Source organism: Oryzias latipes, chromosome 2 (genome assembly GCF_053564925.1).
Source record: "Oryzias latipes strain Hd-rR chromosome 2, Olatipes_Hd-rR_3.1".
Classification (NCBI taxonomy): domain Eukaryota; kingdom Metazoa; phylum Chordata; class Actinopteri; order Beloniformes; family Adrianichthyidae; genus Oryzias; species Oryzias latipes.
In genome coordinates, this window is record NC_136238.1 from 21,668,224 (window position 1) to 21,688,821 (window position 20,598).

General features: G+C 43.6%; 1 protein-coding gene across 1 annotated transcript; it reads left to right on the plus strand.

The window, feature by feature from the left end:
* Window positions 1-2,585: 2,585 nt before the first annotated feature.
* Window positions 2,586-11,736, plus strand: LOC111948615 (NLR family CARD domain-containing protein 3-like). Its single transcript, XM_023962159.2, has 12 exons — window positions 2,586-2,762; window positions 3,449-3,577; window positions 3,660-3,764; window positions 4,011-4,133; window positions 4,683-4,805; window positions 5,807-5,885; window positions 6,047-6,245; window positions 6,385-8,287; window positions 8,384-8,557; window positions 8,923-9,096; window positions 9,613-9,786; window positions 10,085-11,736. Exons 2-12 carry the CDS (start codon window positions 3,492-3,494, stop codon window positions 10,095-10,097), a joined length of 3,153 nt encoding a protein of 1,050 aa, XP_023817927.2. The 5' UTR covers window positions 2,586-2,762; window positions 3,449-3,491; the 3' UTR covers window positions 10,098-11,736.
* The last annotated feature ends 8,862 nt before the right edge of the window (window positions 11,737-20,598 follow it).

The following is a 20,598-nucleotide window of genomic DNA, read 5'->3' on the forward strand; positions in this document are numbered from 1 at the left end:
CTGCATAGTTAAAGTCCAGCATATTAGCTTCATCCAGATGGAGTTAGGGGGACGGTCGAGGGCGCGAGTCGAGGCAGAGACAGGATCCACAGCCAGGTGTCAGAGCAGGAGCAGAGACGAGGTACACAGTCAGGAACGGGAGCACGGATGAGCCAACTGGAATCTGGAAGCACTCCCACTCACCCAGAAGGGAGTGGGAAAGTGAGACAGTACACGAATCGCACTGCACCAAACAGAAGGAACTAAATGATAAGTAATGAGCAAGAATAGAGGAGAGAAGGACAGTAAAAGTAGATATGAAAAGAGGACAGAACCCCAGTGCACCATAGTTCCCCCAGCTTCAAAATTACTAGCAGCCTGCTAGCAACTAATTGTTATTGTTATTAAGTTTAATTTAAACACATTAACATTAAGTTATTCTATAAAACAGGGCCTTGGGGGCTAAACGCTCTACCTCCAACTGTACTTTTACTAATTCTAGGAACCACAAGCAGTCCTGCATTTTGGGAGCAAGGGTTCTGTTTGGATGATAAGGCACTATGAAGTCTTTGATATAGGATGGGGTCATACCATGTAAGAACTTAAATGTTAACAGGTTTTGAACTCCTGTAGGAGCCAGTGAAGTGAAACTAACCCAGGAGTGATGTGATCTCTTCTGCTAATTCCTGCTAACAATCTAGCTGCTGCGTTCTGAACAAGCTGGAGACTTCTTAAGGAACTCTTATCACAAGCTGCTGACAAAGAGTTACAGTAATCCAACCTCGACATAACAAATGCATGGATGAGTTTTTCAGCATCACTCTTAGAAAGTATATTTCTGATCTTAGCAATATTCCGCAGGTGAAAAAAGGCAGTTCTACACGCCTGAGATATGTGAGCCTTAAATCAGTGTTTTTCAACCAGTGTGCCGCGGCACACTAGTGTGCCGTGGGAGATGGTCAAGTGCGCCGTGGAGAAATTGCCCTCATTAACTGATCTAAAAACATTTTCCATCTCCAGGAAATCAGCTCTTTGTTCATCCAAACAGGCCCTGATAAAACACTGAGGAGTTAGGAATATAAAAGATCTTAAAACTATTTTTCTTTGTGTTTATTTAATTCTATTAAAGACATTTTGATAAGAATCACGGTACTGCGATTTAGCTGCAGCTATAACTGAGTAAGGAAAAGTCCCGCCCCTTTAACTGTCTCCGCCAATCATTCTTGAAGACTTAATCACATGTCATCAGTCTGACCAATCAGAAGTGGTTAAAGTCTTCACTTCCTTGTTCTTAATTCTGCTGATAAAGTCGCTCAGTTCTAACAAAAATACCAGCTAGAGCTCGTCTTTAGCTGGTGGTCCATCTCTTAGAAAAAAACAGCCGCAACTTCCTGCTTTTTCTGCCACAATTATCACAAAAATCCACGTGAGATTGCGCGGGGGGGGGGGGCGGTCGATCAATACAGACCATGAATTTCTGCTTTTTTTTTTTTTTTTGGATGCTGGTGTGCCGCGGGATTTTTGTCAGGGTTAAAGTGTGCCTTGGCTCAAAAAAGGTTGAAAAACACTGCCTTAAATGATAAATCCTGGTCAAGTAAAACCCCAAGGTTTCTATCTGTGGAATTGGAGGCTATACTTAAGCCATCCAGGGAGACTATCTGAGTAGACAGAGCATCTCTGAGGTTTTTAGGACCAAGTATAATGACCTCAGTTTTTCTGGGTTCAGGAGGAGGTTATTAATTGTCATCCAGGTCTTGATGTCTCTGATACAGGCATTCAGTTTCTCTATATTGTCATTCTGGTCAGGTTTCATGGATAAATAACTGCGTATCGTCAGTATAGCAATGAAAACTAATGCTGTTTCACAGCTGTCAAATCAGAGTTGGTGACGTTTTTGGGCAGTTTCCCCTCTTTCTTTGAGTTAATGTTCTTGGAGGTCAAAGGTCAGATGAAGCAGCTTCACCACTTAGTTCCTGTCCACCAGGGGGCAGCAATCCTTCAATCCAGCTGCAGGAAACCTTGATCTTCTGCAGAATCTACAGCTGTTCAAAGATGCCCTGTTACTGAGGAACAAAGAAGTCCTTCAGGAATGTGGTTCTGCTGCAGAACATTTTTCCAAACAAAAGCTGTTCCTCCTTCAACGGCAGAGAAAAAGTCCCGCATACCATCTGGAAGATCCACATTCTTTCAGTCGTAGCTGCTCTCAGGTTCAGCTTTGGTTCAGACTCTTTTGAAAGGGGATGGAAGCCTGTGAGGCCAAAATGCTGACGGGAGTGGGGGGGGGGGGTGCTGGGACCATGGCGTTGATCAAAGTGTCAAACTAAAGTGTTTTTTCTGCTCCACACATCTTTCTTCAATGTTGGAATCATTCCCAGTTTTCCCCGGTGTCTCTGACAGATCTGGAAGATCCACATTCTTTCAGTTTACCAAACTTCCTCAAACTGCTGTTCTGACTTGTTCACATTCAGACTTGAATCTGCTCCTTTTTTAGCTTCAGCTTCAGTTTTGGAATCTTGTGGATTTGAAATGTGATTCTAACAAAGATGGAAAGAAAAGCTTCTCAGCTTCACTGTCAGCCATTTTCCAGAGCTGCATGTAAACAAACTCTCTGTTCCTGTGACTCTGATGATCAGAAGGAGCTATTTCCAGGAAATAGTCAGGCCCCTCCCTTCAGCTCCATCAGGAGTTTCTGCTTCAGTGTCAGCTGACGATAAATAAGCAGAGTTCATGCACGTTTGGAAGGACGATGACTCAGTGATCTGTGCTGCAGCTGCGTTGACACGGTGAGTAGAGACTCTTCTTCTACTTCTTCTTTATTTCTTTGAAGAAACTGAAGTGAGTTTGTTTCTGAAACTTTGTCTTCACTAACTTGACTGTTTGTTACTGAATGTTTGGAGAAGATCTTCTTCTTTCTCTGCAAACTCTCATCACTGCTGTTTCCAAAGCTTCATCATTGGTTATTACTGATCAACGACATGGAGGACCCTTCTTCATCAAGTCAACAACAATCAGCTGATGCTTGTTTAGTTTTTTCTAACTATTTCCTGGAATCAATCTGTGGTCTTCAGCATCAAAGTGGTTCAGATCAGCTGACTGCTTCTTCCTGTCAGAACTTTCCAGAACACAGAATAAAGAGTTTCTGTCAGAAACACAAACCATCATGAAGCTCTGGAGCTCAAAGGTTTCAGTTCTGACTCCCAAACCTTCCTGTTCTCCTCCATCCAAACCTGTGTGGAGGTCAAAGTTCATGAGAAAGTCTCTGTTGGAGCTTTGGGAGGCAGAATCCATGTCTTTCTCTCTTTTAATTCCATTCTTTGATTTGTGTCTGTTTTTCTTGATGGGCTTCATGCTTCCTGGATTGTAGAAACAGGAGGTTTGTTGTTTTGCCACCAGAGTAACGAGCTCAGAACCTCATCAGGTAACAATCAGGATGTCTGTCAGAACTTAAGAGGACAGTTCTCCTCTGCAGGTGAAGGTGGAAGGTGTGTGTGAGCTGATGTGGATCCAGCAGCATGGATCAGTGGGAGGACACACAGGAGGGAGCCCCTCCCTCTAAAAGCAGAGATGGTAGCCATGACAACCAGAGCAAAGCTCAGAGGTGAGATGAACATCTCCAACTGTCCATGATCTTCTCCATGTCAGATCTCAGCACTCACACCAGCAACTTTCATTCTTCACAGGAACCAACCTGGACCTGGATCTGGATCCAGCTGGGGGTCCAACAGGAGTGACATGTCAAAGGGTGTACCTCTAACCTTCAAAGACAGCAGTTCAGGAGTGGAACGGTGGGTGTTTGTCTAAAACATTTTCTGGATTCAACAGATGGACAATAATTGATGAACTGGAGGCTTTCTCCAACTATGTATTTAGTGTCATGCAGTTGTCACTAAGGGGCTTTTTTTTAACAAATTGTCTACCTCTTGATCCATCTATTTATTATCTGAGTTAAATTGCTCAACATGGAAGATAATCGGATGAACGTCCACAGTGGAAGAAAATCTGTTTTTGTAAAACAATGTTTTCTCCATCAGGACCCAACAAAGTCTTGAAAACGACTCTGACCCTGGATCTGAATCAAGCTTTGGGTCCTGCAGGACTGACAACTTAGACGATGAAAATCCTGACTTCAAGGACTTCAGTTCAGGACTGAAACAGTGAGTGTTTGTCAGAGTTAAAGGAGGCTGGTTTCTAGTTCAGATGATCAACAGTTTTCAGATGAAGGACTTGAGGTCTGGATCAGTTCTGGATCTCTCTGATCAGACTCACTTGGAGCATCATGTGTGTGATGAGATCTTTTCAGTTGAGTCTTCTGAGAGTCTCTGAGAGACATCAGAGATGTTGGAGAAGAAAACATGTTGACTGCTGACTCTGACTGACAGCAGCTCCAGTCTAATGAGAAGAATCACTGCAGACTCCTAGGATTCAGATTTTCATGCTTTCCAAACATCACATTGTTCTAGTTTGACTTTCTGCTATCAGAATTTCTACATTTCTACATGGAGAATTGGAATCAGCTTTTCTAGAAAAAAGTCTGGATTGACTGACAGAAAATGCTGAAACCTTTTCCCTCCAACTGGAAACTGTTGATCCAAACATGTCATGTTATTCCAGACTAAACAGCTCAGTCTGTGTTCATGTCAAAGTCCATCAGCTGTTCATGAAGAAGCAGATCCTCCAACACTCTGATGGTTTGGTGTTTGCAGAGGTCAACAGGTCACACAGAGAGGCCAGTCTGCAGCCTCCAGCTGTGGCTCCTTGAAGAGTGACCGGTTCAAAGGTCATCCTCCAGCGATCAGAAGACGAAAACAAAGACCTACAGACTCACAGTAAGAACCAGTTTCTAGTGAACAGAGATCTGAATCTTTTTCCACAGTTTTTAGATGGAATTTGACTGTTGAAGAGAAACCCAAACAGTAACTTTAGCTCCAAATCCCAAATGTCAGCCATGATGTCATCATTCTCTGATGGTTTGAAGTCCTTCAGGTCTCTGAGTGAACAGAATTAATTCCAAATGAAATTGATTCTCTGAGATTTTCTATATCATTGCAGAGCTGAGGCTCACTTCTCAACCAAAGCACAAAGTCTGAAGGTCAATGAAGAATTTCCATTTCTGACTGACGTGTTGGCTCCTCCCATTTTCTGTCATTTCTGTTCTTCTGCTAAAAAATAGTTTCAAAGACTAAAATCAGAACAAGTCCAAATCTCCTCTGGAACTCAGGAACCCTCCAAGAAAGATGGTGAAGAAAAGCCACAACTGACAGTTCAGAATCTCAAACAGACAGCAGAGATTTGATCTGAATCTGAAGAAGATCAGAGAAGATCTGTGAGTCTCTGAGAGCAGAAATGTTAGAGAAACTTTACACAGAAATAAATCTGTTCATGTTTTTGAACAAATGTGAAAAAATTTTTGGATCAGAAAAGAAAGTTTAGTCAAATATTTTAATGAAGGTCTTTCATATATTTATTCTTACGATAATTAACCAGAGAAAAGAATATAAAATATGGATGCATAATGGTTGTTCTCAAATAAAATTCTAAATAGAAAGTTTTTCTTTGTATCTCATCAACAAACTCAAACATTAACTTCTTCATTTTCTTCTGGCCTAAATGAGAATCAATGATCCAGTTGACTGTAACTCAAACACCATTATGAAAGAATCTCACTCAGGATTCATCATCATCATGTTGTATCATCATCATCTCACTGTGTGCAGCAGTGAGTGTTGCAGCTTTTCCACAAACACAGAATAGATCTTGTAGATTTTACTGAGTGTTTGCAGGACACCAGTGGGTCCAGTTGGATCTGATTGTTTCTGATTCTCCACAGACTGGACCAGCAGAGCTCAGAGACTCCCAGTGGTCCGTCTGTCCAGCAGCATCAAACACAGCTGGACTCCATCTTTCTGGTCTGTACATGAACAACAACTACTTTTCCATCATTCTGTCCACAGTCGTCTCCATGCTGCACTTTGGACACCAGTGGACTGTCAGTGTGTCCAACATGGAGCTGATGTTTGGCTCCATGACTTCACACTGATTGGTTCATTCATCTGGAATTCTGTTGCAGCTGCTGGAGGACAACATTGTCACTTTTGTCAAGAAGGAGCTGAAGAAGATCCAGAAGCATCTGAGTCACAGGGAGGATGAGGAGGAGCTGGAGGATGAAGATGAAGAGCAGAGGAGCAGCAGAGAGTCACTGATGAAGATCACAGTGAACTTCCTGAGGAGAATGAAGCAGGTGGACCTGGCTGATGAATTGCAGAGCAGTAAGAGGATTTCTCTGAAGGTTTCAGCTGCTGATAAATGAAGATTTACTGATGTCTGAACACACGGAACCACAGGGATTCAAACCCTCATCATTCAGGGTTGCAGAGAGTTGATTTACTGTTTGTTATCTTCATTCAGGATCTTCTGCTGCAGTTTGTCGACATGAAGTCCAATCTGGTCTGAAGAAGAAGTTCCAGTGTGTGTTTGAGGGGATCACTAAAGCAGGAAGCTCAACCCTTCTGAATGAGATCTACACAGAGCTCTTCATCACAGAGGGAGGAAGAGGAGAGCTGAATGAAGAACATGAGGTCAGACAGATTGAAGCAGCTTCCAGGAAAGCAGACAGAGCAGAAACAAGCATCAGACAAGAAGAGCTCTTCCAACTCCCAGCTGGAAGACAAGAACCAATCAGAACCGTGATGACTAAGGGAGTGGCTGGCATCGGGAAAACAGTCTTAACACAGAAGTTCACTCTGGACTGGGCTGAAGGCAAAGCCCACCAGAACCTCCACTTCATATTTCCATTCACTTTCAGAGAGCTGAATGTGCTGAAAGAGGAGAAGTTCAGCTTGGTGGAACTTGTTCATCACTTCTTCCCTGAAACCAAACAAGCAGGAATCTGCAGCTTTAAACATTTCCAGGTCCTCTTCATCTTTGATGGTCTGGATGAGTGTCGACTTCCTCTGGACTTCCACAAGACTTGGATCCTAAATGACCCTAGAAAGTCCACCTCAGTGGCTGATCTGCTGACAAACCTCATCAAGGGGGACCTGCTTCCCTCTGCTCACCTCTGGATAACCACACGACCTGCAGCAGCCAATCAGATCCCTGCTGTGTCTGTTGACATGGTGACAGAGGTCAGAGGGTTCAATGATCCACAGAAGGAGGAGTACTTCCGGAAGAGGTTCAGAGATGAAGAGCAGGCCAGCAGGATCATCTCCCACATCAAGAGATCCAGAAGCCTCCACATCATGTGCCACATCCCAGTCTTCTGCTGGATCACTGCTACAGTTCTGGAGGATCTGCTGAAGAGCAGAGAGGGAGGAAAGCTGCCCAAGAGCCTGACTGAGATGTACATCCACTTCCTGGTGGTTCAGGCCAAAGTCAAGAAGGTCAAGTATGATGGAGGAGCTGAGACAGATCCTCACTGGAGTCCAGAGAGCAGGAAGATGATGGAGTCTCTGGGAAAACTGGCTTTTGAGCAGCTGCAGAAAGGAAACCTGATCTTCTATGAATCCGACCTGACAGAGTGTGGCATCGATATCAGAGCAGCCTCAGTGTACTCAGGAGTGTTCACACAGATCTTTAGAGAGGAGAGAGGCCTGTACCAGGACAAGGTCTTCTGCTTCATCCATCTGAGTGTTCAGGAGTTTCTGGCTGCTCTTCATATCCACCTGACATTTACCAACTCTGGACTCAACCTCATGGAGGAAGAACAACAGAAAAGGTCTTGGTTTTCTTTTCCAAAGAGCTTTGACCAGTTGTACCAGAGTGCTGTGGAGAAAGCCTTAGAGAGTCCAAATGGACACCTGGACTTGTTCCTCCGCTTCCTCCTCGGTCTTTCACTGCGGACCAATCAGAATCTCCTACGAGGTCTGCTGACTCAGACAGGAAGTAGCTTACAGACCAATCAGGGTCTCCTGCAAGGTCTGCTGACTCAGACAGGAAGTAGCTTACAGACCAATCAGAATCTTCTACGAGGTCTGCTGACTCAGACAGGAAGTAGCTCACAGACCAATCAGGAAACAGTCCAGTTCATAAAGGAGAAGATCAGTGAGGATCTGCCTGCAGAGAAAAGCATCAACCTGTTCCACTGTCTGAATGAACTGAATGATGGTTCTCTAGTGGAGGAGATCCAACAGTTCCTGAGGTCAGGACGTCTCTCCACAGATAAACTGTCTCCTGCTCAGTGGTCTGCTCTGGTCTTCATCTTACTGTCATCAGAAGAAGATCTGGAAGAGTTCAACCTGCAGAAATACTCTGCTTCAGAGGAGGCTCTTCTGAGGCTGCTGCCAGTGATCAAAGCCTCCAACAAAGCTCTGTAAGAACTCTCAGGAAAATCACCTTCAGTCAACAAATGAATCTGAGTGGAAACATAGAAAGTTTCAATAACTGCTGTCTGTCTTTGTTTTTTCAGACTGAGTCGCTGTAATCTCTCAAAGAGAAGCTGCATAGCTCTGTCCTCAGTTCTCAGGTCTCAGTCCTCGAGACTCAGAGATCTGGACCTGAGTTACAACAACCTGCAGGATTCAGGAGTGAAGCTTCTGTCAGGTGGACTAAAGAGTCCAGACTGTAAACTGGAGACTCTCAGGTCAGGTTTCATCCAAAAACTGATTCTCTACAAGTTCTGTCTGTTTTTCTCTGTTTCAGGAGAAAGTGTCAAATAGATGTCAGTGCAGAGGAAACAGCAGAGGACTGTTGCATAGAAGCAAAAAAAAAAAAAAAAAAAAAACATTTTTCTTGAGTTAAAAATCCTGGTTTTTCCTCATCTGATGGTTACAAATGTTATCCTGTGTTTTTGCACCAGACTGAACAGGAGAACCTAAGTCCATCAAGGTGTTTGTATCTAGTAGAAGTTCATGTTCACTGTATACTTTGAAAGAAAACGTAAATCAATAACGGAAGTGCAGATTTAAATGGACAAAAAGTTGAACACACTTTTCTGTCTGATTTTAGGTTGATAGACTGCAGTTTGTCAGAGATCAGCTGTGAAGCTCTGGTCTCAGCTCTGAAGGAAAACCCATCCAACCTGACAGAACTGGACCTGAGTTGGAATGACCTGCAGGATTCAGGATTTCTTCATCTGTGTGGTTTTCTGGAGAGTCCAGACTGCAGACTGCAGACTCTGAGGTCAGACTCCATGTTTCAGTTGTGTTCAGATCAACATGATGACAAAGTTGTTTTTACCCACATCGGTTGGAGCTGAAAGTCTCTGCTTGAAGGGCTGCAGCAGAGAAGGACTGGAAGATCATATCCTGAAAACTGGGATGTAGACTTTCCAGCATCATGCTGCTGAAATTCTCCCATGATTCAGCGCTGTTTGGAGTAGAGCTGAGCAGAAAGAGGAAGTGGACTTTTTCTGCTGTTGCTGCAGAAACATCAGTTGGTTTGGATGCAGCCACAGGCTGATGTTTGACTTTCACACATCTGGACTTCTTTCCTGAAGCAGCTGCATGTTGTCCTGAATGTTCCTGAATGTTCTTCCTCTCTGCTTCTGCTGGACTCTTCTGATCTGCTGCTGTTGCTTCACATCTTTGGACTTTTTCTAAACTTTCTGATCTTCTTCAGCTCTGAACTCTTTAGAAGAACTGAAGGATGAAAAACAAGAACTTTGTCTTTAAACTCAACTCTTTTTTCTGGATTCAGGTTGGAGCGCTGCGGTTTGTCAGAGACCAGCTGTGCTGCTCTGGTCTCAGCTATGAAGTCCAACACGTCCAACCTGACAGAACTGGACCTGAGCTACAACAACCTTCAGTCTTCAGATGTTCAGCAGCTCCAGGATCTGGTGGAGAGTCCAAACTCCAAACTGCAGACTCTGAGGTCAGTAGGGTTCGAGTCAGTCCAGCTGCTTCCAGATGTTTGGTCCTAAAGTTAGTCTGAGAGCAAAGATGCAGAGTTTCCTGTGAAGCTGCAGCTTCTCAGTGAAGCTCTGAGGAGAATGATGACAGGCTTCAGGACAACAGTCAGCCAATCAGAGCAGCAGAAGTTCCAACAGGTGAAGATGACAGGAAGCTGCTGCTCTGAACAGGACTGAAGCTCCTGCTGCTCTTTGTGCTGCATCACTGACTGACAGACCAAGATCAGGAGACACTCCTTAATCTCTGCTTTCTCTTTGCAGGTGGGGCTGGTGAGTCTGATGTTCCTCCTGGAGGAGCAGAGAGGAGCAGCAGCAGCAGCTGGTCTGCAGAGATGTTGTGACTGGACGGTGTTCCTGGAAGGTGGAGAGCAGAGTGATGGAGGAATCAGAGGAAGTGGAGATGAGTGTCAGAGCTGCAGCATGAACTGATCTGAGATCAGCTCCACTGTCTCTCTCAGAATAAAGTGGACACTTATTGTCCTGCAGCTCCCCCGGTGGACTGATGGAGAACTGCACTTCCTCTTCTTTTTTTCTGTTTCTTTTTAAACTTGTTCTATCCAACAACTAACCAAACAGTATATATTATTTTATTTTATTTAACAGAGGGAAGAGAGAGGGAACAATGTGAAATGGGTGGGGGGGAGGGCAGAATTACAAGCCCCCCTCACAACCCACACCACATCAGCCAGCCACAAAACTGTTCCCGGCTAGCAGCCACTGGCAGCCCAAAAGAATCCGACCAAGGAACCCCCTGTCTCAATGCTCAAGTGTGCCCCCCCTCCAGCTACCTGAGCCCCACAACTGAGAGACCGCCAGGCCCCGCATACCCCAGCCTCCCATACCTACCATAGCCCACCGGATCAGCCAGGACCCAGCTCAACCCATCACCATCCCAACCCTACTAGGTGACGTGACTAATCAGCTGTAACCAGGGAGAGACTGAAGCCGACAGATTATGTGTGTGGGAAGCGAATATATCTCTAAACTTATTTCGTAGGACATGAGATTTCTGTATTGATTATTGCTGAGATTATTTTTGGATTTCCAGTTTAGGATGAAAGTTTTCTTTGTGATACATAAAGCTGTGAGAACCATGTATGCCTGGCTGGTTTCCATGTTAATGTTATTAACCCTTGTGCTATCCTAGGCACTTTAACATTGGGCGTTGGGTCATCTAGACCCACTAGACAGTGCGCTGAACTTTTTTTCTTCAATGATTTCTGATCTTCACTGATGTCTATGGATTACATGAAATCCTCCACACCTTTTCTCATGGTAGGGAGAACATGTCAATGTTCACCTTGACCCCATGGGATAGCACAAGGTTTAAACGAGTAATTATCTCCAACTCCGGGTCCCAGGATCACAGCCCACCATGTTGTCAGAAAATCTCCGGGTTCGGCCACAATGCATCTTGGGATATGGACAGCATAGAAGGATACTCCCGACCAATCCTTGAAATCGGGAAAAAAGAAGCCCATATTCGTTGGCTGCATTAGAAGGATTTGTTGAATTTGGAAAGAACTTGCCACACCACTGGGATGTGTGCAGCCTACAAATGGAGCCCAAGTAGAAAAGTCTGTGAAATATTCAAGGGTCGCTCCTCATATCATGAAGAGCAACTTGGTTCATAGAAATGAAGACTCCTGGTTTATGTTTCTTTAAAGTTAAAGGCTCCTTTTCAGTTTCCTCACTGGCTCTTTTCTTCTTAAAGAAACTTTTCCAACAAGTCTTTTTGTTTGTCTTTTTTCAATGTTTAGCTTTGGGCTTGTAACTTCATGCTGCTGCTGTAACAACTACCCGATCAGTCTGCACATGTGCAAATATTCAACCACAAGGTCTGAGTTTAAACTGCCTACGAATATTTTACAGAGATTGAAAAATCAATAAAATAAACTTGCCAACCTGCTAAAGATGTTTCTGAACGGAAGAAATTTGTAAAAGGGACATATAGGATTTTTTAATACAGAATGGCTGAATTAAGCAGGATTTTTCCAGTTTAGAAATGCAAACTTGATAGACTGAACAACTTCAAACATTTGTTCAAATGTACATTCTTCCAAGGAGGTGTTTGATTTGTGGAAGAAGCTAATCCTCCTTTCATCTAGTTTTCTTGGTGGTCAGTAGTTTCCCAGGAAGTGTTCCTGTTGTGTGCGTAATGGAATTCAGTGAAGACGATCACATTTACATGGATCAACTAGTTTCAGCCAAACCACATCCAGAACCAGTACACAGCAATAATTCCTGGAATGAAAGCCAACCAGGCTACAGAGACCTGCAAAGGTGTGGAAGAGAAAAGGACCTCTGACTGTCCTTCTGAAGTCGTCTAGAAACCTGTCCAAACTGTTTAGCAAAAGAGCTTTGGACAAGTCGTGGCGAAAAAACAAAGTTAACCGCCTCCTGTGGTGTTTATGAAGCCCAAATCACAGAGACCTGTAACAGCCGATGAACCTGCTAAAAGAGGTGAAAAGAAGAGGAAGCCGATTCCTGTTGTTCCTAAAAAGACACAGCACAGTGTGGAGGCTAAAGAACCACCAACACAAGCCAGTTTAGGAATGCCAGAAAAGGAAAATGGAGGAGGGGAACAATCTCAAAGAAAAAAAAGACAAAAATTACACAGAGGTCTTCTGAGTTTTTAAAAAAAGGTCTAAAAAAAACATTAGGAATTCACCACATTGTGTGTGTTTTAGAATTGTTGTTGTGCTCTGTATCTTTTACCACTACACAACATTTTTTTTCTTTTTATTCATGTTTAATTTGTTTTTGGTATTCTCCTGGTGCTCAGGTTTGCCCTAAAAAATAATTATTTATAAGTGTTGTGTATTTGTCAAAAAAAAAATTGCAACAACAACAACTAAAAAAGCTTTTTTTATATATATATCTGTGTTTAATCTGCTTGGGTTTTCTCCTGGTGCTCAGGTTTCCCCTAAAAAAATCTCCTTGTTTATTAAAGTCTCTGCTTAAAACGTTTACAATTATTTTATTTTATTTTAATAATAACAATAATAATAATAAATGTATTTATGTATATGTTTTAATACTGAAAAAAATAGTCATTTAGGTGTTTATATGAATGTTTGAACAAATGGATGGATGCATTGATGGGAAAGCAACATTACATGTATTAGATATAACAGATGTAATGATGTGACTGAGTGAATGAATGTAATGCAACCACAAGGGAACACAATCCAGTATTATCTTGTGCCGGTCCCACATCCGGATAAATGCGGAGGGATGTGTGAGTGTAAACAAATTGAACATTCAGTACAGACCAAGAGTTTGGATACACCTTCTCATTTAGGAATTTTCTTTATTTTCATGACTATGAAAATTGTAGATTCACACTGATAGCATCTAAACTGTGAATTAACACATGAAGAATGATATACATAACAGAAAAGTGTGAAACAACAGAAAATATTTCATATTCTAGGTTCTTCAAAGTAGCTCTGATTACTGCTTTGCACACTCTTGACATTCTCTCGCATGAGAAGGTGTGTCCAAACTTTTGGTCTGTACTGTCACAAAAAGAGATGAGTACAATTTGTATATGTATATATCACACACTCTTAAGCATCTCAGAGAAATACTGCAGGATGGCTGGACTCCTGTCCTATGACTGCGCATGGGCTCAATTCGATGCACAGTCTAGGTTCTGAAACACAGTCACTCCAGACGGGTTGGACTCAGTACAATTCTGGAGTTTCTCTTGGTGAGAGGGGGCGGGCTGGTGTGGGCTTACTAGAGAGCCCCCAGTACAGCCCCCAAGTGTTGTAGTTTGCCCCAGTGTACGAGAGGGTCATGTCCTTTCATGGTCTAGGAATGTGGTTTTGGTCTACTGGCAGAAAAAACACTCAAGAGTACCAGCCTTCTTGGTGTCTCTTGGAGGGGTGAAGGAAAGCACCCCAACCAGGGGATCCAGTGTTCTTCTGTGGAATTTTAATACTCACATGGTCAACAACGGTGGCACCTGCAGGGGGATGATTGGCACCAGAGCTGTTCAGAGCTGTGGTCGCAAGCTCTCTGGGGGCTATGGCAATCCCTGAACCCGGTGGTGGACACCAAAAGTAAGGGATGCCAATGAGCTAAAGAAGGAGTTCTACCAACCCTGGCTGGCTTGTGGGACTCAAGAGGTGGCTGACAGGTACCGGCAGTCTTGAGCAAGCTGCAGCTCAGGCCATGTCAGAGGCTAAAACTTGGTTCTGGGAGGAGTTCAGTGAGGTCATGGAGAAAGACTAATGGTTGGCCTCAAATAGATTCTGGCAAACCATTTAGCGTCTCAAAAAGGGAAATCAGTTTTCTGCAGGCACCGTTTTCAGTGTGGTGGGGAGGTGTTTAGTCTGACTGGGAACATGGCTGGTGGCTGCTGCTGCTCCTGGTGGCAGGACCAACACTGATGTGACTGCATCAACAAATGCAGACATACAGATCAGTAACCTCAAAACGGACATCCACAAACTCTCTAAGTTGAGGTCAGAGAACGATCTGTTGAATTCTTTAGTGGACCTGGCTGGCACATTGACAGTCGATGCACATTGCTACTCTGAAAGCGGTTGTGCAAGATACAGTTCACTGGGACCCCTACACCTCGCCACAACCTTCCTCGACCTCTATGCCAAAGCCGCTTTGGTCTGAGGTAGTCAGACCAAAGGAAGAAGGAAGAAAGCCTTTGACCATGAAGGCTTTCGTCCTCTCCAACCGCTTCAATGTCCTGTCAGTGGCAACATCTGACGATTTCCTGGTAGCTGCTTCTCCACTCAGCGGTGAAAATCTTCTTCCTGTTGCTGCTTCTTGGACCAAGAGAGAAGGCCACCCAGCACCTGGAGGTTCATCTCCAGCAAAACCCTGACTGCTCCTAAGAGACGCAATGAGTGGACGCCCTAACACCCCCTGCCCTCAAAACGCAATCCACGTCCCCGTAGAATTGAACAATGTGGGGTCCATCTCCATCTCCATTTATCCATGAAGCCTGACCAGAATGACCAGATAGAGAAACTGAACGCCTGCATCAGTGACATCAAGACCTGGATGACAATTAATTACCTCCTCTTGAACCCAGAAAAAACTGAGGTCATTATACTTGGTCCTAAAAACCTCAGAGATGCTCGGTCTGCTCAGATAGTCTCCCTGGATGGTATAAGTATAGCCCCCAATTCCACAGTTAGAAACCTTGGGGTTTTACTTGACCAGGATTTATCATTTAAGGCTCACATATCTCAGGCATGTAGAACTGCCTTTTTTCACCTGCGGAATATTGCTAAGATCAGAAATATACTTTCTAAGAGTGATGCTGAAAAACTCATCCATGCATTTGTTACGTCGAGGCTGGATTACTGTAACTCCTTGTTAGCAGCGTGTCCTAAGAGTTCCTTAAGAAGTCTCCAGCTTGTTCAGAACGCAGCTGCTAGATTGTTAGCTGGAACCAGCAGAAGAGATCACATCACTCCTGTGTTAGTTTCGCTCCATTGGCTCCCAGTTGATTCTAGAATTAAGTTCAAGATCCTCCTGTTAACCTATAAGGCCTTACATGGAATGGCCCCGTCCTATATTAAGGACCTCATAGTCCCTTACCTTACCAACCAATCAGAACACTTCGCTCGCAAAATGCAGGACTGCTTGTGGTTCCTAGAATTAGTAAAAGTACGGTTGGAGGTAGAGCGTTTAGCCACCAAGCCCCTGTCTTATGGAATAAACTCCCAGCTCATGTAAGAGAGGCCGACTCAGTTTCTACATTCAAAGCTAGACTGAAAACATTCCTCTTTGGACAGGCTTATTGTCAGACTAGTTAGTATTCAGAGATTATTTAACTTAATGTTAGTTTGTTTAAATTAAACTTAATAATAACTATTTCTTTTAAAAGGCTGCTAGAAGTTGAAGCTGGGGTAACTATGGTACACTGGGGTTCTGTCCTCTTTCCTTTTTTACTTCTACCCTTCCTCTCCTCTATTCTTGATCATAATTTATCATTTAGTTCTCCATGCCTCTGTTTGGTGCAGTACGATTCATGTATTGTCCCTCTTTTCCTCTCCCCTCCTGGGGAGTGGGAGTGCTTCCAGACTCCAGTTGGCTCATCCGTGCTCCAGTTCCTGACCGTTTACCTCGCCTTTGCTCCCGCTCCTACACCTGGCTGTGGATCCTGCCTCTGGCTCATCTCTGGCTCGTCTCTGCTCTGTACCTGACCGAGTACCTCGTCTCTGCTCCTGCTCCTACACCTGGCTGTGGTTCCTGTCTCCGGCTCGACTCGCGCCTTTGACTGTCCCGATAACCACGGCTGGATGAAGCTCGTCTGCTGGACTTTTATATATGTAGTTGTAGATTTAGATAAGTTAATTCTTCTCTAAGATTTCTGGTAAATCGCCTGTCCGTCCTGGGGGAGGATCCCTCCTTCATGTGGGCACCCCTGAGGTTTCTTCGTTTTTTCCGGAATCCGGTTTTTTTGGGAGTTTTTCCTTACCGCGAAGGGGGGTCTAAGGGCAGGGATGCCAGTATAGCTTAGTCAGTTTGTTAGTTCATTTTAGTATTTTTCTATTGAACTCTTTGTATTCGTGATCCTTTTGATTTCATGTTTTACTTCGAAGCCCATCGAGACGACTGTTGTTGTGATTTTGGGCTATACAAATAAAATTGAATTGAATTGAATTGAATTGAATCTCCATCTCATCCCGCAGCAGGTGTTACGGTGACCGCTGCCGCCTCTCTTCTTTCTTGTGTCCCACCAGTGTCATTGGCCACTTCAAAGTTGTTTTTTTGTTAGGCCTGTGGCAAGATGAGCTAATTTAATCACAGGTGGAGTCACTCACATCCTGTTGCTGCTAATGAGCACCTGGCCACCTAAAAAATGGGACTGAGCTGGCTCTTCCTCATTCCTGGCTGAGACTGCCTCTCTTTCTGGGTTCCTGCACCTCTGTCAGTGCAGTGCAGTGGTTATCACAGTTCCTTGTCACACAGTGGGTTGGTTTGTGACTGGAAAAGGGTGAAATGGGAATGGAGCGCCCCCTGTCGACTCTTCTTTCAGGTGATATCCAGTAATGATTGGGTCTGTGGTATTTAGGCCATGGACGTAGTGTGCTCCCTGGGTTTTTTAATTTTTTTTAATTTTAACCCTTGTGCTTTCCTAAGCACTTTAACATTGGGAGTGGGGTCATCTAGACCCACTAGACAATGCTCTGAACCTTTTTTCTTCAATGATTTGTGATCTTCACTGGTGTCCATGGATTACATAAAATCCTCTCTACCTTTATCCACCTTTATCATGGTAGGGAGAACATGTCAATGTAAAGGTAAGATAGAACATGGGTTAATCCAGGGGTCGGCAACCCATGGCTCCGGAGCCACATGTGGCTCTTTCATCCTTCTGTTGTGGCTCCCTGTGACTTTGGAAAATAATTAGTATTTCATAAAAATTCAATTTTATTTTAGTTTGTTCATTTTTCATGGCATTTCAAAGGCACTGCTGGCTCCATACGAAGCGCGTGCAACGTAAAAAACAGCTTCCTTAATGAATGAGCTCGTATTTATCGGGCGAGAACTGCAGAGCTGATAGCAGGAGGAGACACGCAGGGTGGCTTCAATAAACACCCCGGGTCTGGAGTGGTTTTCTGCCGGGAACTTGACGTGCCGCAGGGCAGAGAGCAACTCTTTGATGACAGAGAATTTGCGCTTCCTGTTTTTAAACACGCATGTGCATTGATGTATGTTTCTTCAAGGACATGAGTGTAGATCGCGGGACAGAGAAGCTTAAAATAAGAAAAAGTACTTCTCAAAATTCCACCAGCCAATCAAAATCCTCACCGAAAAGTACGGGACTTGATTGACATGCAGAATGGCCAATCGGACATCCTCTGACACATACGTCACTGCAGACGCGAGTTTAAATTCACTCAGCGCAAACTCTGTCATCAGAACCGCTTTTTCTGCCCCGCGGCACATCATGTCCCCGGTAGAAGACCAGCAACCGGAGTGTTTATTGAAGCCGCCCAGCGTGTCTCCTCCTGCTTTCAGCTCTGCAGTTCTCCCCAGATAAATCCGAGCTCATCAAGGAAGCTGCGAGGCACGCGCTTCGTACGGAGCCAGCAGCGCCAAATGCTTCATAATATGCCCCGCTCCCCGCATTGCACCGTTTACAGCAGAGCATGAATATGATGGTTGCTGCTTTCTGTCTTTGTAATAAAAGGCTTAATCTGTTAATACAAAAGTATCTTTGTGTAAACTCACTGTGTAGTTTTTAATCATCAGTACATAAACAATAATGTTCAAATAAACATGTAACTAATAAACATGACGATGGAAAGAAAGAAGTACTATTTTTTTTTTATCTTTTCTGGCCCGCGATCTACACTCACGTCCTTGAAGATCGATCGCGATCGACATAATGAGCACCCTTGATATAATATATACATGCATAATATATATAATGATGTCAAAACAGGTTGTGGCTCCGGGGGCTTTTTTTTTTCATTAGGGGCGGTCCCAAATGGCTCTTTGAGTAAAAAAAAAAGGTTGCTGACCCCGGATGTAAACATTATTCACTGTACACTGCATATATGTTAAAGCTGTTTTTGTTTTTCTTTTTTCTTTAAATTTTAGTTAAAAAATGTTTAGAATAAATATAAAAAACGGTTTATTTAAAGCTGAAACTAAAACAGAATTGTTTTTTTTGTGCCAAATATTATATTACATCCAGTTTATATCAAATAGGTTGAATAAAATGTGTTTAGATTTCAACCTTTTCTGCTTTTTGAAGGTCTGAGAGCAGGAATCTCTAACATCTGACTGAATCATTTATTCATTTATTTTTTCTTACAGGGATGACTATAATGTTAGAAGCACAAACATATTCTAATAGAATTATTAGTATGAAGGTGAAGGCTGAAGATGAAAGAGTTATTTGTTAGTGAAAAAAAATAAAACAAGTAAAAATAAATATGTAAAACAATCATGAGTTTAGTAGAGAAACTGCATTTTGACTGCAAATATTCTGCTTAGAATTTGTGATGACATTCTGACCAGAGTTCTGCTCTCTGATCCAACAAAACCACCTTCATGTGCTCCTGGTTTCTTCTGCCATCAGATCAGATGAAGCAACATGACCTCCATGGTGAGCTGTGACAGCTCCATGTGTGTCGCATCACATCTGGATGGGATCTGGATCAGCACAGCTCAGGGATCTGGAGCTCCGTTCAAGCATGGAGTTGGGTTGAGCTCTTCCTCGAGCAACAAGCTGCTCCAATTTCTCGAGCAGTCAGAAAAGACAATGATAGGCTTTAGAACAGAGGTGGGCACTGAGGGCCGCATTCCTGCATGTTTTCCAGCATACCCTGCTCTGGCATGTTCTAATTGGCTGGACACACCTGAACCAGGTAATCAGCCATGAGTAGGGCAAGACTATCTGGAAATCATGCAGACACACCGGCCCTCGAGGCCTGGAATTGCCCACCCCTGCTTTAGAAGCTAATCACCTTTTCCCTCATTCCTGGAAGGAAAGTCCGGGTAGAAAAATCTGGACCTGAAGACACTTTGATCTAAACTAGAAAGAGGATTGGTTCATTTGAATGAGGGTCGCCCACAAAAACCTGCTTTCAATCTCATCTCAGACTTGGAATCACATTTGATCCTGAGGGTTACTTTCCTGGAGAAAAAACACTTTACTTCCTGGTTTAAGTGACAGCAAATGTTCCTATAGATCTGACCCCCTAAAAGCTCTCAATAGCAGCTCAGCTTATTACAGCTCTTGATGCGGAGGGGCGGAGCCTGAAGAGGGAGCATCTTTCCCTTGGTGCTGCAGCTTTGGACATGTTTTCAAACTCTTTAGCTTCTGCTGTTCAAGGAGGTGGAGCTTTATCAGGACGCTTGTCTGTTCTAAGTTCATGGCTGCTGCTGATGTTTCAGGAGCTGCAGGATGAAGCTCTGACAAATTGTTGAAGCTGCTGGAAAATACTGAGTCAGTCAACTTGTCTGTTGGACCCAATTCCCACTAGACTTTTTAAAGAAACTTTTCCCCTAATTAATGATTCCATATTAACGATAATAAATACCTCTCTGTAAACGGGTTACGTGCCACAGTCTTTTAAATATGCAGTTGTTAAACCTCTTCTGAAAAAGCCCAGTTTGGATCCTTGTAACTTGGCCAACTATAGACCGATATCAAACCTGCCCTTTATTTCTAAAATCCTAGAAAGAGTTGTAGTTAAGCAGCTTTACTGCCACCTACAGGACAACAGCCACTTTGAAGACTTTCAGTCAGGGTTTAGACCTCACCACAGTACGGAAACTGCACTAGTTAGAGTCTATAATGACTTGTTATTGGCCTCAGAAAAGGGACTACTTTCTATTCTGGTCCTGTTGGACCTCAGTGCAGCCTTTGTCACTATCGACCACAGTATTTTACTCCAAGAGTCAGAGCAGGACATAGGGATCAGAGGATCTGCTCTCCAGTGGTTTAAATCCTATCTGTCCGATAGGTATCAGTTCGTTAATGTAAATGGACATTCCTCTCAGTGCACTCGAGTCAACTATGGAGTCCCCAGGGCTCAGTTTTAGGACCCATCCTGTTTATGCTTTTTAATGCTACCCCTAGTAAACATAATCAGGAAACACAGCATTAATTTTCATTGTTATGCCGACGATTCGCAGTTGTATCTATCCATGAAGCCTGACCAGAATGACCAGATAGAGAAACTGAACGCCTGCATCAGTGACATCAAGACCTGGATGACAATTAATTACCTCCTCTTGAACCCAGAAAAAACTGAGGTCATTTTACTAGGTCCTAA

Coding starts and splice junctions, on each gene's coding strand:
- LOC111948615 (XM_023962159.2), top strand. CDS start 3,492: ATGGATCAGTGGGAGGACACACAGGAGGGAGCCCCTCCCTCTAAAAGC. Junction 5,886..6,046: donor AGCTGGACTCCATCTTTCTG/GTCTGTACATGA, acceptor ATTCTGTTGCAG/CTGCTGGAGGACAACATTGT. Junction 8,558..8,922: donor TGTAAACTGGAGACTCTCAG/GTCAGGTTTCAT, acceptor GTCTGATTTTAG/GTTGATAGACTGCAGTTTGT.